The sequence below is a fragment of the Conger conger genome, chromosome 14 (genome assembly GCF_963514075.1).
Source record: "Conger conger chromosome 14, fConCon1.1, whole genome shotgun sequence".
Taxonomy (NCBI): Eukaryota; Metazoa; Chordata; class Actinopteri; order Anguilliformes; family Congridae; genus Conger; species Conger conger.
In genome coordinates, this window is record NC_083773.1 from 33,221,966 (window position 1) to 33,244,061 (window position 22,096).

At 39.1% G+C, this 22,096-nt stretch overlaps 1 protein-coding gene across 1 annotated transcript in view; it reads right to left on the reverse strand.

The window, feature by feature from the left end:
* The window catches only part of LOC133109515 (ephrin type-B receptor 2-like), a 139,382-nt gene extending 128,133 nt beyond the window's left edge, over positions 1-11,249 (reverse strand). Inside the window, exon 1 of the mRNA XM_061218845.1 lies at positions 11,111-11,249. Within this exon, the coding sequence (XP_061074829.1) occupies positions 11,111-11,210 (100 nt within the window). The 5' untranslated portion in view covers positions 11,211-11,249. The remainder of the gene's footprint in view (positions 1-11,110) is intronic.
* Between the last annotated feature and the right edge of the window lie 10,847 nt (positions 11,250-22,096).

Sequence of the window (22,096 nt, forward strand, 5' to 3'; positions counted from 1 at the left end):
CACACCTGTGGCCTCTGTGCCTCTGTGGGTATGTCTGAGAGAGAGCGCCACGCACAGCAGTGTCTCTGTCACAGAGCTGGATGAGGGCTGGCGTTAAACACAGCCGTCCTGCTCCATGCTGGGCCTGCTGTGATCAAACCGGGCCCTGAACGGAGGCTCATTATGGTGGTCCCGTCAGGGGGTCCCAGACCTCAATCCACAGCTCAGCCCGATCCTGTGCGGCCTCCTTCACCACCGAGAGAGGAATGTGCCGGCTCCACGACTGAGTTACACTCAACATAATAAATCCACTTTCAAACACTTCTTACTTTTTTCAAATCTGATCCCCTTTCCCACCTCCTAAAGAAATAAGAACAACATATGGGCTGTTGAGTGATAATGGTTGGAACTACAGAACCCCAGCTACTAATCCCATCCATACTCACACAACACAGCTCATCCGCATAGGAACAAGAGCAAACTTTGGTAGTTTCTCCCTGTTTCTTTTTTTTTTTTTTTTTTGCTACACACACACACACAGTTTCTCCCTGTTTCAAGCAAGACTCATTCCGACTAGTTGAAGCTCTCGTTCATAACCGTATAAGTGTGAACTTAACACAGGAGCAACAACTGTATTTAGCTGTAGTGTGAACAGGGTCTTAGTGACCAACACGACCCCAGCCTCATAACTGTTTTATTCTCACACATAATTAGCCCATAAGCTAGCTTAATGGTACCAAAAGGAGATTTGAACTGCATGAATTGTGAATTATACTGTTGAAACCCAGCTGTTGCAACATCAGTAATCTGGCTGTTACAGATTACTGTAATGTACTGTACATATTTGTTGGTGATTTTTGACAATATAATAATGAATAGATTTAGAGAACTTGGCATAGTTAAACTAAGTCACACTACAAACTACACGATCAATTGTTTAAAGATTTAATCTGCTCTATTTCCTGAGGCAAGTTTAAATTTTAAAGCAATGTCTGCAGTTTGCAAAAACAAAACGCAAACTGGACACCTGCTTCAGATTCTTGCTGAGTCAGGCAGTGCTCCCTCTCAGCATGCAAATGAGCCCCATCTCCCACAACAACTCAACTAAGCGGATGATGCGTTCAGATTGGCTGGAAAACATGCAAACATATCCATGAGTGTTGATGTAGCACAGGATCGAATTTCTCCACTTTGGACCCAGGAATCCACTCTGGGTTCCGGTCTGTTTTGCCAGACAAGCACAAGGAGAATTTCTTTGCATATTCTAAAAATTATGCATATGCAAACAAGTAGCTAGTATTCCATTCCATATTCCATTCCATTTCATTGTTTAATAATAATATAGGGTAATAATATAGGGCGTACATTTAAAATGAGAGCATGTGATTATGCTCTGGGTTTCAAAATAACAATGGTGAAGGTATGGTGAAGGTATGGTGAAGGTATGAATGAGATCGGAATGTCTGCACACCTTGGGCCTGATTGACTAAGAGCAATTTAGCAAGTGCAAAAACTTTTCAGTACACGCAAAACTAATAACAAAACCGGCCATTGGTGCAAAACAAATGGCATGACCAATCATTGGTCATGTTATTGGTTTTGCTTGTGCTCAGGTGTTTAGCACACGCTAAAAGCCTCAGTAAATCCAGCCCCTTCTGTGAGCATTTTTTTTTTACAGTATTTGAACTATAACAGTACAGTACAGTTTGGACAATTTATTCCCAATTCATTTGCTCGGCACACCTGTAGCATATTTTGCATTGCCATTTTGACACTTTTGTAAACTTGGAATTGTTTAATACTGCAGGAATTTCAAATGAGAGCATGGAATTACATTCTGGGTATCGGGAGTCCAAAAACAGATTCAGCTAGTTTAGTAGCCTAAGCCCATCCCCAAGTTTTTCCATTAGAGGTTGACATTTAATTTTTAGACACAAAATTAGGAGAAAGGGGGAGTAAGTAAACAGTGTTTCAAATGCTTTAGCCAGAGCTCATCATAACAGCAAGATACATTACTGTACTCCAGCCACTAGCAAACATCCAACAAAATAACTCAAGTGTTCTTTTACTGTTGATGCATGCAATGAGAAGATGGTAATAATTGCTTGATGTCATGAACCTTACTTTTATAGCTAAAGTTCACATCTGAAAACAGTTACCAAAATAGACATCCCAAAATCTTAATTAATAAGATCTAACAAAGCTAATATCAGAATACTGATCGATATTTTGTAGCTGTCTACCTCCTCTTCAGGAAAGACTGTTGTTGGTCAGGAATACTGTGAAAGGTGAGAATGCCTCAGTAGACATCCCAGTTGCTCCATGGGAGATCTCTGCTGGAGCTGCGACAGGTGCATGTTTGGGCACATGTTTATGTTTTGGCTCAGTGAAGTTCCGTTTTAACGTCTGGAATCTGGCCCAACTTGGAAGCCTCCAGCCATTTTGAAAAGGTTTCTATAGAAACCAGACTAAAGTGTACATCCAAAGCACTCACCATATTACAAGGACTGGTTATTTAATCACCAGGGCACCAAACCAGACTTAATGAGGATTACACGTATACATTGATCAACTAAGGTAGGAATGCTGATGTTAGCTGAGTTCCCATCATACTCATTCCGTCATAGCTTGCATGACAGGTTGGAAAAAGTGTTTGGGCTAAATCAAAATTTTGGCATCTGTACGCAATAACATTTATTCTAACAAGAGCAGCATAGCTGGAGCCAAAATGTCTCCAACTGAAATGCCGTAATCCAATTTCAATGGAAAGTCCTTAATCAACTGCTCTTAAATCTTATTGTGCACCCTTGCAACGTGAATAATGAACATTATCTGGACTGCGTACTCTGTACTGTAAATAAACAAGGCTGTGCTTAATATTCAATACACTTAAATAATTGTAAAAGCCCTTACTTAAAATCACTCTTAATTATTTTAAATTAAGAATGCATAATTATGACTTTCTGTATTGTTGGGATTTGTTGGGAAGTTTAAGATCAATATTTAAGTGTTGAACATACTGTATACTGAATGAACAATTGTGTTATCTTGCTGAATTAGTCATTCTTTAACACCCATTTATTTGTCTCACGGGAATGATACCCAATACTTTTAAAAGTATTTTGCCAAAAATGTAAAGATGAGTTGATTTAACCGTTAAAAGTTGAAGATGAGGATGAACGTCATGTTTGAAAAGACATTAAAAAGAGACAGAAACAGCAGGATCTGGTTAGATCGCAGCTCTGTAATGGTGCAAGTGAAAGGGCACAACAGCATGCACAGTAGGAATAACAGCTTTCAGAAACAGAGTAATTAATCTCTCTCAGGCTAAACACCCTCCAGTTGTGTGCTCCTCTGAGACTAGCAACCATTTCCCCAGAATCTGTTTCACCCCTGCAAAGGATAACTAACAGTATAAACTGAATGTGTATTTGTTCCAGCTACGTAGGACACCAAGTACATTTTCATCACAGATTGTAAAAATTAAAGAGACGCTTGCTTTTAAGCACCGAAATGAAAAATCTGTGAAAAACCAATCTAAGACCACAACTAAAATATGTATGTCTTTCATTACTCTGTAAGAATGAGAAACGCCTGAATATGCACTAGCATGAGGAAAGAAAAACAATGGACAAAAACTGACAACAAGCAACAGTGAAATCATTTACAGCTTGCACATTTTACGGATCAGCGCAACGCACAAACGCGATGCATTTTCCATACTGTGGGACGTGGGGAGCATGTCCTGAAGTGACACACGGTACTGTACGTATTTCTGTGTGCCACATCCGAAGCCTAACCTGTTTTCCCTACTGCCCCCTGCCGGATACACTGCCCCGTACAGACGCTTCTGCGATAGGGCGAACGGACGAATAAGAGTACCGCAAAGGTTAATCAGAAAGTTTCACAACATTTCTCCCTCGACAATAGTGCAGCTTGAGGTACAGGAGACGTCCAATGCTATACTTCCTACAAACACCCGTAACCTTGAGTCGCATTATCCCCGCAACAACGGCCATCGCTCGGCGTCAAGGTCTGTCTCTCTCGTTAAATGGTGGTGCACAGTACAGTGCAATGAATTGCATCTGAAGTGCTCTCTGAGAATCTCTCGTCTCCGGGACGAGGGGAGGCGAGGGGAGGGGAGGAGAGGCGAGGGCACGGGGCTGCCCGCCTCACGGCAGACAATCGCCGCACCGAACCCCGGAGGAAATTAACGCGCTGATACGGTGGCGTAACAAAAGACGCCCGCTCCCGGCGCAAGAAACAATGATGTCATGCCAAGCCGAGGGGCCGGTTCTCTTCCCTTTGTGAAACTGGCATCGCTCCGTCGCGGTCCGCTCGGGCCGAGCCGGCGCTGATACCCCCGCATTAAACGCGCTGTCAAGGTGGGGAGCGGACGTCCCCGAAACGCGACACCCGGCCTGCGCAGAAACAACTGGTACCAGCACTAATTGAAATTTTGCATGCGAGTGACAATGCTGCAGGCCCTGGGCACTGAGGATTAGGCTCTGAATAGAGGCAGATTCTTTGTGAAAGCCACTGTGGTCGTTAGTGTGCAGCAGAGCCCTCTGCATCTGCTCTTTCTGCGGGGCTGAAAAAACACGCCATCGCGTTTTTCGGCCTCTCGTTTTACTTTGATTTAATCCCGTTTCTGAAAATCCGCGCTCTCGCATTTTTCTAACCCTTCGGAAAAAAAAAAAACTGGAAAACTGTGGCCGTGTGTAGGTAAAAGCTTGCGAATGTATTGTTCGCTTGAGGAGGTACATTACAATTGTTAAACAAATGTGTAACCGCCTCGGTCTAATTTGCATCTGAAAGAAGTCTACTCAAACTTGGCAGAAATTTCAAATCGGAAATGGTATCGTTCGACCTCAAAAAAAGCACATAAACACAATGCAGTACTTCCAAGCAATGTTGTGTCGCTATTTATGTACAGACTGAGTCACTGAGAATTAATATACTTCAAAAAGCCCAAGAAATACTAAATACATTGTACGAGAAACCAAAAAACACACAAATGGAGAAATGGCCTTACTGCACTGCAGTCTGGATCCTTCCTGACCCATCTCGATGTATGAATAATAAGCTTATTTTCGGATATCAGAATTGTTTAGATTTTGAAATATAATCAAAATTACAAGATGAGAGTATCTGTAACATAGGTTCAAATTTGCCCTGCCTGTGATGAGACATCTTTCTTCAGAGCGTAAAGACAGCAACAATTCTGCATAAAACTCACACATATAACACACACATAAATATAACATCCCCAAGGGTTGCAAGCCAAGCAGATATATGTCATTGAATTGAGAGGACATGCAGAATATGATTTATTATGTTTAGGTTCACTGACCCATATAATAAAACGTTTCAATTTAAAACAGGTAATGGCATTACCCTTCATTCAGCACAAACAGTATTTGCTTCAGAATACAATACTGTTGGTTAAGTAGGCCGATACAATGTAAAAAAAAACTTGGATCATTGATAATTCATAAAAAACTGAAACCTATTTTAAAAGTGGAAAAAGATCTTAAGATTAGCCAGAGGGTGAACGTGGCACTCAATCCTACCGCTATGTCATTCTGTCCTAAATTGCGAACATATTCAAGCAGAGATTAGACCACATTTATTCCATTAAAGTTATTACATTAGCTAAATTAAGAAACTGTTAAATTTATGGTGACACAAATATGTAATTCCTACAATGCAATGGCATATGAAATGTGAAAACGACCAAGCATTTGCTGCTGTACATTTTCAAATGCAGTGCTTCCAAACTCGAGCCCATCAATGACTGGCATGTACTTGGAAGGGATACCCTTACCCTGGGTGAACTGAGGTTCACGTTTTTCCATATTACTCATTTACAGGAGGATGTGTACTCTAGTGATTCAGGTTTGTCGCTTGTACCTGAAGGTACTCCAGCGAACCAATCAGAACAATCGAGTTCCCCAACCACTGCGCTGCGCTGCACTACAATCCATTAATCATAATACGCAGAGGCTCTTCCAGGGCTGTGCTTAAGAGACCCAGGTAAACACATTGTGCACGCAAACAAACAAAGCCGCCCACCGCAGCCAGGAGAAGGGGACCCCTCTCCCACTGCTCTATCATTCCAGTTAATTAAGCCCAGTGCGTTTCGCAGTGTCGGGGACTGCAATTAAAACAGTTTCACAATTCATTAATGACTCAGCAACCAGCTGAAAGGATGCGACTGACTGGGGCAAAGGGAGAGAGAGAGAGAGAGAGAGAGAGAGAGAGAGAGAGAGAGAGAGAACCACATCACTGAAACACATGCATAAGCCCTGCCTTTACTTGCTGCATATTCCAGCCTCTATCCATGAAACCGAGTGGGTGAACGGATCGTTACCTCCTAACTTCCTGAACGGGAACAGAATTGCCACAATGCAGATAGCCAGTAAAAGCGTATTTTGACATCCAGAATGGAGAGGAATTATTTTCAGGAATTATTTAGCTTAAATTCAGCATTATGGCTAGATAAAAACATATTTAATGGAAATGGAAATTATCAGTTTATTTGTAGAAAATAAAAAAATAAAAATGAAATGGAGACAAAGGCTTTCCATTAACTCACGAATATAACATTATTTTATATAGCACACATTTTACATATGCTCATGTTTTATAACTTTGTGAGCACTGAAGAAACTATATTTTTCTTTGCTTCTGCTATCATATTGATATTGAAAAAGAAAACTTTTAGGAACACTGTGCACGGTTTTTACCTTGAAAATATTATAAAAGAACTATACTATGATGCACTGACTGTCCCATTAGCCTTTCTGCATCTTTGCCAAATTCATGCTATGTTACCTATATTTCTATTCTAAAATGTGTTCAAGACATTTCTAGGCGTGGCACAATTTTTTGTGTGGGGAGTGGTGGGTGTGGATACAGAACCTGATTGGATAAGGTTTCAGTGGACCATGTGTAGCTAGCTAGCTACTGCAATGGCGGAGGTGAGGAAACAGAAGTACAGCAATGCAAAGCCGACAGGGCTCGCACAAAAACCAAAGGCAATTGCTATTCCTTGCTGGTGACAGCTATCAAAAAAACTGAGGAATGAAAATAAAAACGGATCTGAAATATAAAAACAGAAACGATTGGGCGGAGTTGAGGAGGGAGGAGGAGACATCTTTGATTGTAAACACAGGATCACAGCCAGGCAAAGAAGAAATCCTGCATAGTATGCCTATAAGTGGGCTTTTTATTTCTTTATTTAAGTTTATTTTCAATTAACCTAATTGATGAATAAACCACCTCATAACATTATTGTGACCACTGATTTGCTTTGAACGTTTTTTTAAGTAGAACTTTAATCCCAGAATCCCAGGTTAAAAAACATGTTTAATTTGGTCCTTATGGACTCCTTGAGTAAAATCAAAATGAGCAATTAATCAAACTAAAAGTCATATAATCACAATATACTGTACGTAGCAGGACAGAAAACGATAACTATGAAAACAAAAGTGATTAAAATATTGTTTCTATTCTAAATCCCTCTGAATCAAATGTTTTGGGAACTGGAAAGGCGCTGTACAGTTAAGATGTACTATCTTTTTTAAGTAGGTCATAAATGAATGATCGTAGTTGAGGAAAACAATATACAATGCAAGTACTTGGAAATTAGTGTATGGATATTCAGAAATGACCGACTGTAAAAGTAAAATAAAAACGTGATTATTCAGGAACCCTGAAAAATATAGTCTTCTTTAGATGCATTTTGCATTTATACTTTATATTTTATATTTTGCAATGACTATGTACTTTCTCAAGATACAGATGACTGCGTTTTGGTTTTCGGCGATGTGAGTCCCGTCAAAGCAATTTCGTTCCACACGGTTTGGTGTGTTTTTTTGGGTTACAGCAGCAGTGACCGCAAACTGAACTCTCGATTTTTAGTATGCAGCTAGCTACAAAAAAATGAATTCTTATGATCACCGGTTGTAATACTGACAAGTTAGCATGGGTGGGGACGATAACCAGTTAATGCATATTTTTCTTTACTCTCAATTCAATTATCAAGCATTTTAACATGGGTCACAATGTACCATACATGATTGGCTTCAATATAAAATTGTAAAAGAGAAATAGCTACTGACTTTAAATGACATTTATTTAGCGGATGCTTTTATCCAAAGCCACGTTTAAGTGCATACGAAATGGTCAATGTAACAACTGCAGAACATGGGTCAGATAAGTTACAATTTGTATAAAGTATCCGTTGTCTACAGCCATGAACACCATATCTAGTGCTCCTGGAAAATATAAGCTAAGTCAGTAGTTATGGTAATCAACATTTTAAAATGAGAAGCTTGATCACATCCGCCTGATTTCTACCAGCGTACTAAGACTTCAACTCTCAAGTCATTGTGAACCTCTCGTGTGATTGGTGGTTCGAACCCCACTCATGACACTAAAAATACAAAAGGAATGTGCATTGTCTGCTCTCCTTTAAAAAAAAACTTCAATTGATTTTCTTCCATATAACCGCACAGACTTACCTACCTGTTTTCATAACATTATATCATTGTTTACGACTATATTATTATTACTATAAATTACAAATATAAATACATCACTTACAGTACATGCACACAACCCAGTGGAAATACAGGAGTATGTAACATATATCATATATAGCCTAGCATTTAAAAATCAAATTATAAAAATGTAACGAACTACTAAAAAAATCTATGGCAGTTTTGGCAATTCCAAACCGTTAAAATAAATCTATCTGGAGGACTGTGTTTGTATCCTCTCTTCTCATGCTGTTTACAACTAAGTCTGAGCAAAGGACATAACGGAACACAGTATGCACATGGATTCTATCCCTTAAAATACTTAAGGGACCACCATAAACATTAAATAACATAAATTATCTCGCTATATTTTTGTGAGAATATTTCCTCCCCACGGTAACGGGGATAGAGTAAGCCATTAACATTCAGAACATTTAACATTCAGAAACGGCTCATAACTAACTACATTTTATGTTCATAAATAATACCATATCGTTCAAATTCATTCCATTTTGAACAACCAAAATTTGACAGCTCTAATTTTCTATAATTCCGCTTGGAATAAGAACTGGCTGAGGAAAAATGAAAGTTTGCATTCAGACTAATGTTGGGTCTAATGTCCCAGACATGGTGCTTTTCAATATGCTCACAAGGCCCTGAATAGCAAACAAAAAATATATATAAAATTTGTAGTGACAAATTTGTCACTTCATGATCACTTCATGTCACTACTCATCTACAAATACCAACTGCTTCCAGTAAACCATCCGATTCAGAGATTTGTTAGATGCAGGGGCATACAGTGAAAGGCCAGATAAATAAATGGCATTATATAGCAATATACTGTCAAAAGTAAGAATGGAACTATATGCTAAAGTAGGTCAGACACTTTCATATGCAGTAGATTTATTTTCAGAAAAATAAACAGCAATGTCAACTTTCATAGTGAACACTGTCACTTATTACATTGTGTATAAATACAAAGCAACAATTCAGGTGACACTGGAATGAACACTGGACTTGCATAAAAACTGTGACAAATCGTGGAAAGCTTGCCTCAAATGTGTTACATCATGGACTTGGAAAGCAACCTGTAACCGGGGGATAAACAGTGTGATTTCGGACTGCACGGATGCAACAATTACTGAAAACTGAAACTGTAAATAAGCATTTATTTATTTATTTAATCATTATATATGTATACACGCAGCAATGTTTAAAAATATTTTACTGATTTTGATTTGTCAACTTGAATATAAGTGTATTTGATTATTTATATTATTGTACAATCCATTGGCAAGCTCTGACTAGCATTTACAATAGGCCCAGACATGGCCTAGTGACTTTTATTTCTCATAATAAACCAGTAAAAACCTATTTTAAATTATGTGCAGTATGATTTAACTGAAAACTTACTGCGTTTACTACCAATAAGTCTAATCATTTTATACAGCCAAATCAGCAGGTAGTTTTCAGAAAAATCACAAGTTGATAAACATCAAAAACAGTAGCTCCAAGTACTACATTTATAAACAGTAAAATGCTTCAATAGTGTGACGTGTGCGTTTATGAAAGCCACGTTTTAATGCAGCTGAGCAAAACCTAGTCCCCAGATTTGTAGTTGGCATGTTAACTTGGAGACACGCTTCTGAGCCGGCCTAAGCTCCAGCAGAGAGCGAAATGTGTCGGTAGGACAAGTGATGCTCAGCGCTTATACTGTAATCGGCCGATAAAACGCACGCGCATAGAAAAGCACAATGACCATATTTCAATCCTGCTTGCAATAATAATACAAATAATAATAACGTCAATCTGTTTGTATTTATTTTCATGCTTGTTTATTTAATATTGAGCCTGTGATTTCTATTGTAGGGTACCGCCGGACGCGTCGACTGGGTATCACCATAATTCGAGAGAGCCGAAACAGCACTTCAGAATCGTGAAAAATCAAGACAGATTAAACATAAATAAAATAACGTTAATCGTAGTTTGCAGCAACATTCGCGTCATCGTAGCTGCCACAAACAGCATATATTGTTCATGTGGACATCTCTTGACCAAACATTTGAGAATCTGTGAAAACAACAAGCTAATGCCGCATCGTAGCTGAAGTCTGATACCAGACCGTTTATTTTCGCAAAGGCTATCTCATGGTTCTAAATTAGATCACACGTTCCTGGGGATGCAAAATATTTGACCACATTGTATGTTTTCTTCACATTAGTCTGTTCTTACTAATTATGATCTTAATCGTTATCGTCACATTTTTCCCAGCAGTGAACTGTAGCTACCTGTGCGGCGATGGGCATGCTTGGTGCACTCCACATGAAGCGTTATAGCTACATACAGCGTACCTAGCGGTAACCCTAAAATTGTTACTGTAATTTGTTTTTTACCCCATGAATAAATATCAGCACGGGGAACGCACCCAAATCACATTCTGTACCTTAAGCATAATACTAGTATTGTGGCACCTTGCCCCAGAAAAAAATAAACTAACGTTCATCCGACTGTGGTGTAACAAGAGACATTCGCACACTCGGCAGAATGCTTTAGAAACTGAATAGGGGGACACTTTGTCTTACCTTCTACAGCTAATACAGTGGGTAGTATCCATAATATCCATAAGATATCCATTACTGCACGAGGTTCCTTTGGACGAAATCTTTTTAAAAGTCCATGCATTCAAATAAAACACGTCCCAAAAGCCATTGACAGTCTGCTGATGGAAACGCGCAAATCTTCAACATCAATTGAATGAACCACGCACCATAGAAAGAGAACAAAAATCCGAACCAAGTTTGGGCGAGACCAATTGAACGCAGACAAAGGGGTCAATAGCTCAAGAGCTGAACCCGTTATCCAAATTCGCAATCTAAAACAGAGATCAGAATTCTAGTGTAACATATATAGGTTTTATCATAATAATGTCGTAGTGGTACGTTTGTTATGCCTCACATATGGGCGTCTTTCCGTAACGGCCGAATGCATATCACCCTTCCGAAGCATGTTACAGCTTCCATTCTGTCAATCACAGCAATAAAGGCTTTTTCAGTTCGTCCGTGATTGATGGTCTCAGGACTTTAAAGAGCATTCTAAAGTATGATATATGAGGATTGTACGACGTTGAACTATCTTTGATTAGACTCTGAAAGTTAAATATTAGTGTAAATTTTAGTTGCATGTTTTGCGTTTTCTGTGCTGATGGTACATTACCTACATAACCTTACAGGTGAACAAGAACGTTCTGAAAAGTAAGTATTCGTTTATTATTTTTTTATTATTAAGTGTACAGTAAATAAATCATAAAGCCATTACTTTCTAAATCGTTCTTCAACTAAAATCGGCTATGAGGAGAAGTTAACGTAACCCTTCCAAAAACCAACAAAAACACTGTTTGGTTCCAAGTTGTGCTCCTGTAAAAATTGTAACGCTTTGCTCGAAAGAGCAAGCTTAATTATCGTTAACGCTGTCCTAAAAATGTTCAACAGAAGGACACTGTAGCATCTTAGAAAAAATAATGACTTGTGTCTTCTTTGAAATGTGTGAATGTGAACACATCCGTTTGAAGTGTGATCAGTTAATAAAGCGTCAGGAGTACATTTTATCCACTTTATGCCGCACCTACACATAGCCTGCAATCCCGGAATCCCGCAGGCCACTCGCGCGCGCGCGCGCGCACACACACACAGGGACAATCAACATCAATACAAATAAAATGTTACATAAAGTATCATTTTCATAAGAACGGGTACCTGCTTTTTAATAGCAACAACGTATTGAAGTTCCAATAATAATCTTTTTGATAGCTGCATTTTTGCTGCCTCACTGCAATTAATGATGCCAAAGATGAAAGTATTTGACAAAAAATATAAAATATACTATACATTCATTCAATCAGCAGATACTGTAAGAACAAATGCAGTGCAGGATGGGTGTCAATAAAATAATGTCCTAAAAGTGTAGCAGTAGGAATTAATTAGGTATTGATTGTCATGGTTGCTACATACTGTATAAAGTAGCCCCATAGTAGATCAAAGTTATTTTTTAATTTTATTTTATTTTTTGTCTGATTACAAGTGCATTGATTGATTACATGAAAAATATTAAAATAATATTTTTCATTTATTTACCCTCTTTTGCATGTACATAACCAGTTCATTTCAGCAATCATTAAAGCCACTGACAGTGATGGGGGGAAATCAAAACTGTCACCTCAAATGGAAATAATTCCCTTGCATTTAAACTTTTGACCCTCTCTAACACTTTATGGGATGATCACCCTTCCCATTTATTTTCATTTCAGTATAAAAAGTGAAAGAAAATGTTTAGTAGGTGCCTTTTGTTTGCATTTCAGCTGAATTCTTTTTTATGTTAAATGTTTTATTTTTATGTCTATCAAGGATGTCTGGAAATGTATTTTGTGACATGAAAAGGGGAATCTTGGATCAAGATCTGAGGCTAGGTTGCAGTCGTTTCTGCAAAAATAAATTCAGGAATTTTAAAAACTAGTTTAATGGCACTGGTTTGGTTTAAGTGAATACAGCTTGAGCACTCAACAGAAGTGGACTGTACATACTTGCGATGCAATGACATTATCCAAACTGTTGGGATTTTGAAACCTGCACCCATAATTTGTCATAGACTACCGAAGAGCGCCTGGATATATAAATTCACAAACTGTTATTTGTTGCTGTTCATTTGTTTTCCCAGAGTTTCTTAAGAGCACCTGTCCTCCTGGATTCAAAGGCTGACTTTGCAGGCTCTCATATTTCCAGTTAGAATTCCCTCTGTAAGACATACCTCCAACCGTGTGTTTCAGAGAAAGTCCGATTCTAAATATCCATTATATTAATTACAGTAAATTAATGTTCAGCAGTTTGATATATGTGTATATGTTTATTTATGTGGACATCGAGACAAGCTAAACTCAGTGGGTTTCTATCATATATTTGGTCTTCCGAAATCAAAATTCTGACATAGAGGAAAATATTACTAGATGATTGTGAATGTCCGTAATTTGCTGTGAAGGGTATATGGACGTGTAAGCCGTACTCTTGTCATATTTGGTAGGCAGAAAAAAAAAGATGACATCTGATTTTAACCAAATTTTCCAAGCCACAAGCAAGAATTTTTACATTTCTTTTTAAGCAGTGTAAAAGCAATATCCTGTCTCAGCGGTTGCTCAGATAATCCAGTGTACTAACATGCAGTATATTATGTATATTTAACACACAGTATATTATTCAGTGTATATTTAACACACAGTATATTATTCAGTGTATATTTATTGGGTGAATTGGAAATAAAGTAGAGAGATAAGCATCAAGACTCAAAAGACCATACAATGACAGATACAGTGTAACTCAAGGCACCAACACATTATTGTTTTTTGTTGTTGTGTATTTTTGGAATTGAGTACTCACTCTGTGAGTAGTTTAGTGAGTTTGAATAAAATGTTTAAACTGTTCACCGTACTATGGCTATATTTTGAGTAAAATTGCAGACATTTTTAAAATGAAAGCAAATACAAAACATCAAATCATTGGATAAACCCATGTAACGTCCTGTTTTATATATTTCTCTGGAATTGAATGTGCAAACATGACCTATTGTTAATCTGAGCCTCAGAGTTCTGCCACAAGAGCTGCATCATCAGTTCCTTTGACTTTATTTTTACAAACACAACCGTACAATATGGGCTCTAATGGCCGACTGCCCAAGATCTTTTTCATCTAATATTTTGGTCAGTAACTGCTGCCGGAATGATACTGTAAGCTGTAAGGCAGCTGAAAACGATTGTAAAAATGGCTTCTTAGTGGAGTAAAGTATATTTATTGCAAATTAAAACCAGTCTCTGGTTTTCTCTTTTTTATTGGGATGTTCACAAAAATGACATTCTAATAAAATGTTTATGTGAAAGTTTTCTGATGTATTTTTCAACATAAAACTAATGCGCTGAAAAAAAGTATGATCCTCTGTGAAACCATGTCTGGATTCTTTCGTAAGTAATAAATGTCTTTTCCACACTGCTGAACAAAACGTATGGTATATTATGGCTGATTTTATTTTATTTTTAGAAATAACCATTCACATATTTCTGGATTTATTTAGAAATATTTAGACTACTTATTTCTAAATTCAAATTGGTTTATAGAATTATAAATATATATTGTGCAACATAACATTTCGAACATTCTTTATTGTAAGCACACCATTGTAAAAACAAATAAATACATTTATTTATGTATTTATTTATTTAATAACTTGTGCAATGTACTATTAATACATATGTATATATTTTTCATATAAATATAGTATATCCAAAAACATCATATATCCAAAAATATAAATTGAGCATGGAACACATAATTCCATGTCAGCACATCAAACATATAGATTTGAAGTAATTCTGAGCATAATAGTCATATGCAATGGCAGTACTGAAACTGGGGGGGAAGGAAGAAAATGCTGAGAATTATTTTTACATGGATACCATAACTTTTGTTTGGGTGCTAATGTGAGCAGGTATTATACATGCAGGTGACATCATCTTGCCCATGTATAGTGTGCAGATTAAAACTTGCTGGAGATTAATTCTAATAACCCATATCCATGTAATTTAGGAATATGAGTGTGAGGTAAACTGGCAGGGGTTTTCCTGCCCTGGCAGGACATGAAATAAAAACACTACCGTGATGGGATGCTCTGAGCCCCACCCTGGGTATCAGGGAATTTCCCCTGGTCTGCACTGAGGTGATGAACTTACTGGGTGAAAGGGTAGTGTCAGACATGTAGCGTTTCAGGCCCGTAGCCACAGTAAAATACAAGTATAAGAAGCTCTCTATTAGAGCATTTACCAAAGTAATAAACAATAATTGCAATATCATTTTATAAGCTTATATAATTATTCCAATTATATATATATGCATTCCAAGGTGTTTGTAAAGGTATTGGTTACATTTAGTCAAACAATGAAAAGGGTTACAGGCCATCAGCTGACTTCATTGAACAAATTAATATAAAAAGTTTCCCGAAATGAAAGTTGTCAAGCCAGTTTGTGAAACAGTTGAATTTCATATGAACCCAATGTCACATTTTTTCCACTTCACTGAGGGTTACAGGACAGTTTGTTTCGCGGTGTAGCACAATGTCACTGAAGTCGACTTATTGCACCAACAGTGCCATCTAGAGCTGGAAGGAGATGCATAGGCTCCAATTTTGCAGCCTGACGAGAAATAAAAAATGCTCTTGAATAAGGTTTAGTGGTGTGGGCTGAGACAAATTATAGGTGCTTTCTTTAACAAATAATTTAAGGGTGCCTGCGGTTGTTCTTTGAAAGAAAAATGTATTTTGGTGCTGTTACAACTTAACTTACAAATCTCTCATGATTTAGATATTCATTCAAAATAATTTTTAGTAAGTTCAGGCTTATTTAAGAATTAGTCATTTTCCAAGGGTCGAGTCTGCCAGAAGTTGTTGAGAGGGTGTTTTCGATTTATGCATGACTGTTTGCTTGCGCAAATGCAGTGAGGACAGGGATAAGGGCGAATAAGTCTTATTGAAATATTTTGACATTTAAAAAAGCTTGCAACGGGAAACAGTAATTCAGTAATTCAATCGCTTCAACTAATCAGGGCATCCTTCTGTCTAGTTATGCAACAACACTGACTGGCGAATGAAAATAAGTCCACTTAAACGCACTTGAAGCGTTCTCCGAGGGGTGCTTGTGGAACAGAAATAGTCCCAGACTGCCTGATAGAACACAGAGAGATCGCGGCACGTCGCAAATGCTTATCCGCAAAGTCCTTCTCCCTCGCCCAAGATTGCTCACTTCATCTTTTGCAAAATGCTCCCTCTCGTCTGAAATTAATTTCGCCTTCAACCCCGACAGGCTTAAGGGTGCATTTTGCCGGCAGACCAATGTGGAGCATTGAGGTGGTGGAGGGAGGAGAAGGAGAGGTTTTTAAAATAAGAAAAAGTGGCCTGCTTCTTGTCAAGTTTTAGCTTGACCCCTGAACCTTGCCTGATAAGATCTAGACTGCTCGGTAATCCCGAGAGGTCTGTCACGCATGGATTAACCACCACAGACTCGCGGCACTAGGGACAGCAGTGACACCTCAATCAAAACATGCCCTCCCTACACTGCCACATCTAGAAAACATACTCCAGTTCCTGTCTTGAAAATCATAACTGATAGTTGTCAATATTTCACTGTAAAACTCCAACATCTCCAGCATGCTGTAGCTTCAGTCAATAAAGGCATTGGCTTATTTTTGCCAAAATAATGTATACTTGTTTTCCATTGTTTGTGGAATTACTGGAACACTACTCTGAAAATAACCCACAGACATAGGAGGGAGCCCAAGTGAGACTGGACCAGAAAGATTATTTGTACACTGGAGGATGAATTCACGACAACCATACCAAGAAAGCTTATTTATTCCAATATCTATGCATCAAGAAAAGCAGAGAAAGCATCATACATTACATTTATATGACAGAAGCAACAAGGACGATTCATTCATCCCATTAGGAATACAGCACACTTTCCAATGGGGTCATAATCATCAATATGCACCATATGTATGTATGCTCACTGGATGTTTTTCATTTTCCACACCATTCTCTGCAAACTCTAGAGACTGTTGTGTTTGAAAATCCCAGCAGATCAGCAGTTTCTGAGATATTAAAACCACCCTCTGGCACCAACAATCATTCCACAGTCAAAGTCACTTTTCTTTCCCATTCTGACATTTGGTCTGAAAAACAGTTCAACCTCTTGACCAAGACAGCATTGACCGTTTTATGCATTTAATTGCTGCCCCATGATTGGCTGGTTAAATATTTGCATTAACAAGCTGATGTATTGGTCTACCGAATAAAGTGCTCAGCGAGTGTACATCAGGCTGAGTGATCCCAGTCATTTTGGTATCCCAGTCATTTTGCACAGTAACCCTCTCTATACATGTACAGGTACAGGTTTGGTAGGAGGGTTTATTAAACCAGTTAAACTGGGGATAATTAGCCAGATTGAGAGAGCCATGTTGGGAATTTGGCTAGAGGGTGGAACCTCCTAACCTCTGCAATAAGTGTCATGAGATCTGTAATGGCAGCAGTGGCTGAAACTCATTTCCAGCAGAAACTCGAGATTCCCATTGAAGAAAAAAGCATTCCCGGCCCTGCTTAGCTTCAGCATCAGGCCAGAGGGGTATGGCTACTACCACAGTATATGTGTGCCATACTGGGTGATCAGTAATAACATAATTACCTTTTCATAGTGTTTAGAATTCCGCATCATCCTTCAAGGGCCAGTGTTGTTATGTTGCCGCTCTCAAAATTGCCTCATCTTCCATGTTCATGACTGCTACTTGCAGTGGTGTGCAAATAGTAGACAGAATATGCAAATTGAGGCTACACATTGTAAATCAATGTCGTAATATATGCACACAATGCATATGAAAGTGGAATGCTGATTCAGTAATTGCCTCGTTTTGAAATGGATGCGGCACACATTGACAGACAAATGGGGCACTGCACCGAGTGCTGATCCTTTGTGTTTGTGATGCAATGTGAGCTCAACAATGCATATCACAGAGGATAAGAATAATCCACATCTTTATTGATATGGGAGATGTGACCTCTGTGCTTGTCCCTACGATCTATCCTGGCAGCAGACAGTTATGCCTGTTGTTGTTTTTTTTCCAAAGCCTCATCTAGTCAGATCAGGACTCAGATCAGATCAGCGAAGTCTCTATGCATTACAGCAGATATCCACCAGAGAGTCAAACCCCAGTGCCCCCTACCCACCTGCTCCTGCCTGATATCCAGCAAGTGGGATTTTGCAGTCTCTAGCAAAATAAACAACGTCTTCTAACTGCATCTGCTTTTTCTAATTGAACCAAGTTCATTCACCTATATTTATCCCGATTGAGAATGTCTAATGGGTGTGTTGATCATCTGTCGATCTTGGGCGGTGTATTTGGGCATTTCCACTCAGAGTCTCCCCCTGCATCCTTTCACTCTCGGAGCTCCCCAGACGAGACACGGAGGAACAGTAAAATGATTTCACAGCTGCCACAGGCACAGACAAAACAGCCCTGTCACACAGATCCCTCCCTCCACGGCAACACTTCTGCAGACTACGCGCCATCTTCCAGGGCAGCCAGTCTGCACTTTCACCATCAGGATTCAAAACCCAGTCACACACCAGGCGTCTGACACAAACCGGGCGTCTGACTCAACCTGGGTTTCCATTTTTAAAAGCAGCTTCTGCAGAATGCAGCACTGCAGTCAAAAGTTTGGATGGATTGACTTACTCCACAACACTCCCTGTCTCAGTCAACGCTTGCATAGTCAGGGGTCAATCTGGACCGTGGCGCACTGCAGTGGGCGCTAGTGTCTCAGCTGTACCCAGCTGTACCCAGCAGCTCAGAGTCCCAGATATAATTAGTGTATTATTTGGTAAAGATAAAATATAGCATCTAGAAACTTTGTAAGAATGCAGCAGACAGTCAGAGACTTTTAATTTCAAATTTGAAGTTCAGCTTCTCTTTACAACACAGAATACAAAGTTGAGCTGCGTAGTGCTTACAACTGAAACTTCAACCGAAAATTGGTTGAAGCCTCAGCCTAAAACGTACGACCTGACCCCATGAACTCACTGTATTCCAACTTTTCACTTTTCAAATGGTTTTGGTTTTGTGTGTTTCAGAGCAGCACTGTTGCATTTTTGGAGCTGCTAATGTATCGGGTTCAGTGAATTGGAAGAGTTATCCGGGTCATTTAAAGATGGGCAGATCTGTACAGTACCTACACAGCGTTAATAAAAGAGTGCATTAGGTCAGTGCCTTCCAGCACAGTGAGACATCAGCCTCTGCCTATTCACTGCGCCATTCTCCCTGAAACTTTTACACTCAGAGCTACAGTCACTGAGCTCCTCAGGTTACAGTAAAACACAAAGTAAGTGTGCTTTCTTTTTTATATAACAAATTACATTTCCCCCCTTTGCTCCAGTGAAGATTTATAGAAGATGGATGTGTGCATGTTCTATTTTTATTAAGCTCTCCCAGCAACCAGGAACGTCTTCCTGTGCAATATTATGCATTTACATTGTTCCTTTGAGAGTCATTCATTAAAGTAGTTGCACTGAATTATTTGTAAAATAAAAACAGAATAGCCTAAAGTTGCAGTGTTTTGGGTTGCAAGAGGACAAAATGAATTAGCATATGACCAAAACCAGGTCTCTGAGCAGGTCTTAAATTACATAAAGCAGGCTATAGTCTGTTGAAGGTGGATTCTGGCTAGCTAGAGGCTACTTCTTATTCTGAGTCTTTTATGGCACTAAGAAAAATTTTCCATAAAATATTATTCCCCAGAAAAATAATAATTCTTCAACTTTGTCTGCTTTTCATGCACTACTGCACTGCTTTTGATAGTGTTATAATGTATGAAATGGAATTTGCATTATTAATATCATATACTGAATTAATATCACCCAACTACTGTACAAGATGTGGATATGAACCCATTAAGCTGTATTTATCTATCAGTTAGCTACATGTTCTTCAACATGAACTGAACACTTTAGACTGTAAACTCACTGAGCACTTTATTAGGCATTTATTGGACTGTCCACTTGTGTTCAGAGGTGTTCAGAGATGCTCTTCTTCATACCACTGTTGTAATGTGTGGTTATTTGTGTTACTGACACCTTCCTGTCAGCTTTGACCAGTCTGGCCCTTCTCCTCTGACCTCCCTCATTAACAATGCTTTTTTGCCTGCAGAACTGCTGCTCACTGGAAGTTTTTTGTTTTTCGCACCGTACTCACATTTCTTCCCCATTCTCATATTTGGTCTGAAAAACAGCTCAGCCTCTTGATCATGTCTGCATGCTTTTATGCATTTAGTTGCTGCCACATGACTGGCTGATTAGACTACGTAATAAAGTCTTCACTGAGTATATATGCAGATTAGAAATTAACATTTTTAAATAGACACATATATTATCTATGAGCAGTTATACTTTACAAAAAAAAAAAAATGAAAGAAAACATTCAAAGTCTTTATCAGCTGTAGAAAATAAACCTTAAGGGGCTTTTCAAACTCATATATGCTTATCACAGCATGTCCCATGCATATCTGCAGGGATTTCCACTGATATGCAGATGTCTTTGCTTTAGAGCACTGCAAATCAAAACAAAGTTATTCTGAGTGATCTCCTTTACCCTACATTTCTATCCTGATGGGAGCGGTCTCTTCCTGGATGCCACTGCCCCCATCCGCAGGGCACTGAATGGTTTGATGAGTATGAAAATGATGTGAATGATATGCTAAGGCCTTAGCATATCATTCGCAGTCACCAGATCTCAACCTAACTGAACACTTATGGGAGATTTTGGACGGACATATTAGAGCACCAGCACCATCATCAAAACATCAACTTGTTTCATCCATTTCATGGTGGCCCAACACCTTACGAAGACATTTTATGTTGGTTTTTCCTATAATTTGTCACCTGTCTGTATTTTCCCAGGAACAGCCTACCTGATGAATGCTGTACTGAGCCAATTTGTTTTCACTCGAAATGTACACATGGTAAACCATCATGTTTGTGGATTTGTAGCTAGCTAAACCTCAGAGATAAAAGCTTCTTTTAAAACGAAAAGAGCTTTCAGCCCAGCTGCACTGCAATGCATTCAGAGCAATTATATGACACTAATCATGGCGATTAATGCTGGCAAGCAACAACAAATGGCAAATATTGCTGTGCTCACTTGAGAGGGGAACATTACTGTGTCTTTGAGACAGCAGTTATGTTTAATATGTGGTGAAAGAGGGCTCCTCCGGATTATGGCGGCATGGCTTTCTGCGCCTTTTGATCCCTGCTGAGATGATTGGAGACACATTGGTGCGGTTATTCAGTTCCAGGGAGTGGAAGGCGACAAACTGCAATTACCAACTGATCTTGGACCTTCTCAATGTTTTCTCCGAGAGTGAAAACAGGTCTTCTCTGTGCATATCGGATGAAGGACAAACACTGAGCTGATCTGGAGGCCCGTGGTCAGATGAAGCTACTTCCACTAGTCATACTGTGTTTTTACACTAAGGAAGGGGTGTCAAACTCCAGTCCTGGAGGGCCGCAGTGTCTGCTGGTATTTGTGGTTTCCTTTCAATCAGCAGCCAATCAGCAGGCCTTGAGAACAAGGTGTGTGGACTCTTTAGCCAATGAAAGACTTTGTCTCGCTCGTGCTGATGCACACCAAAAACCAGCGGACACTGCGGCCCTCCAGGACTGGAGTTTGACACCCCTGCACTAAGGGCTACATACGCTAATGAGGGCCTTTCAGAAACCTGTTTGTGATTTGCAGATATTATATGATGATATTGTACATTGTGTATTTTTAAGGACTACATCTCCCAGGGAACACCAGTAGGACTCATCGTTATAAGGGAGGCCAGTGTTCCTGGAGAGGGGCTCTGCATGTGGCCCCCACCTCGCCCTGTGGCAGATGGGGGTGGAAAACAGGATTTAAACACTAAGAGGATTTCCCACGGACATGGTCATTTGA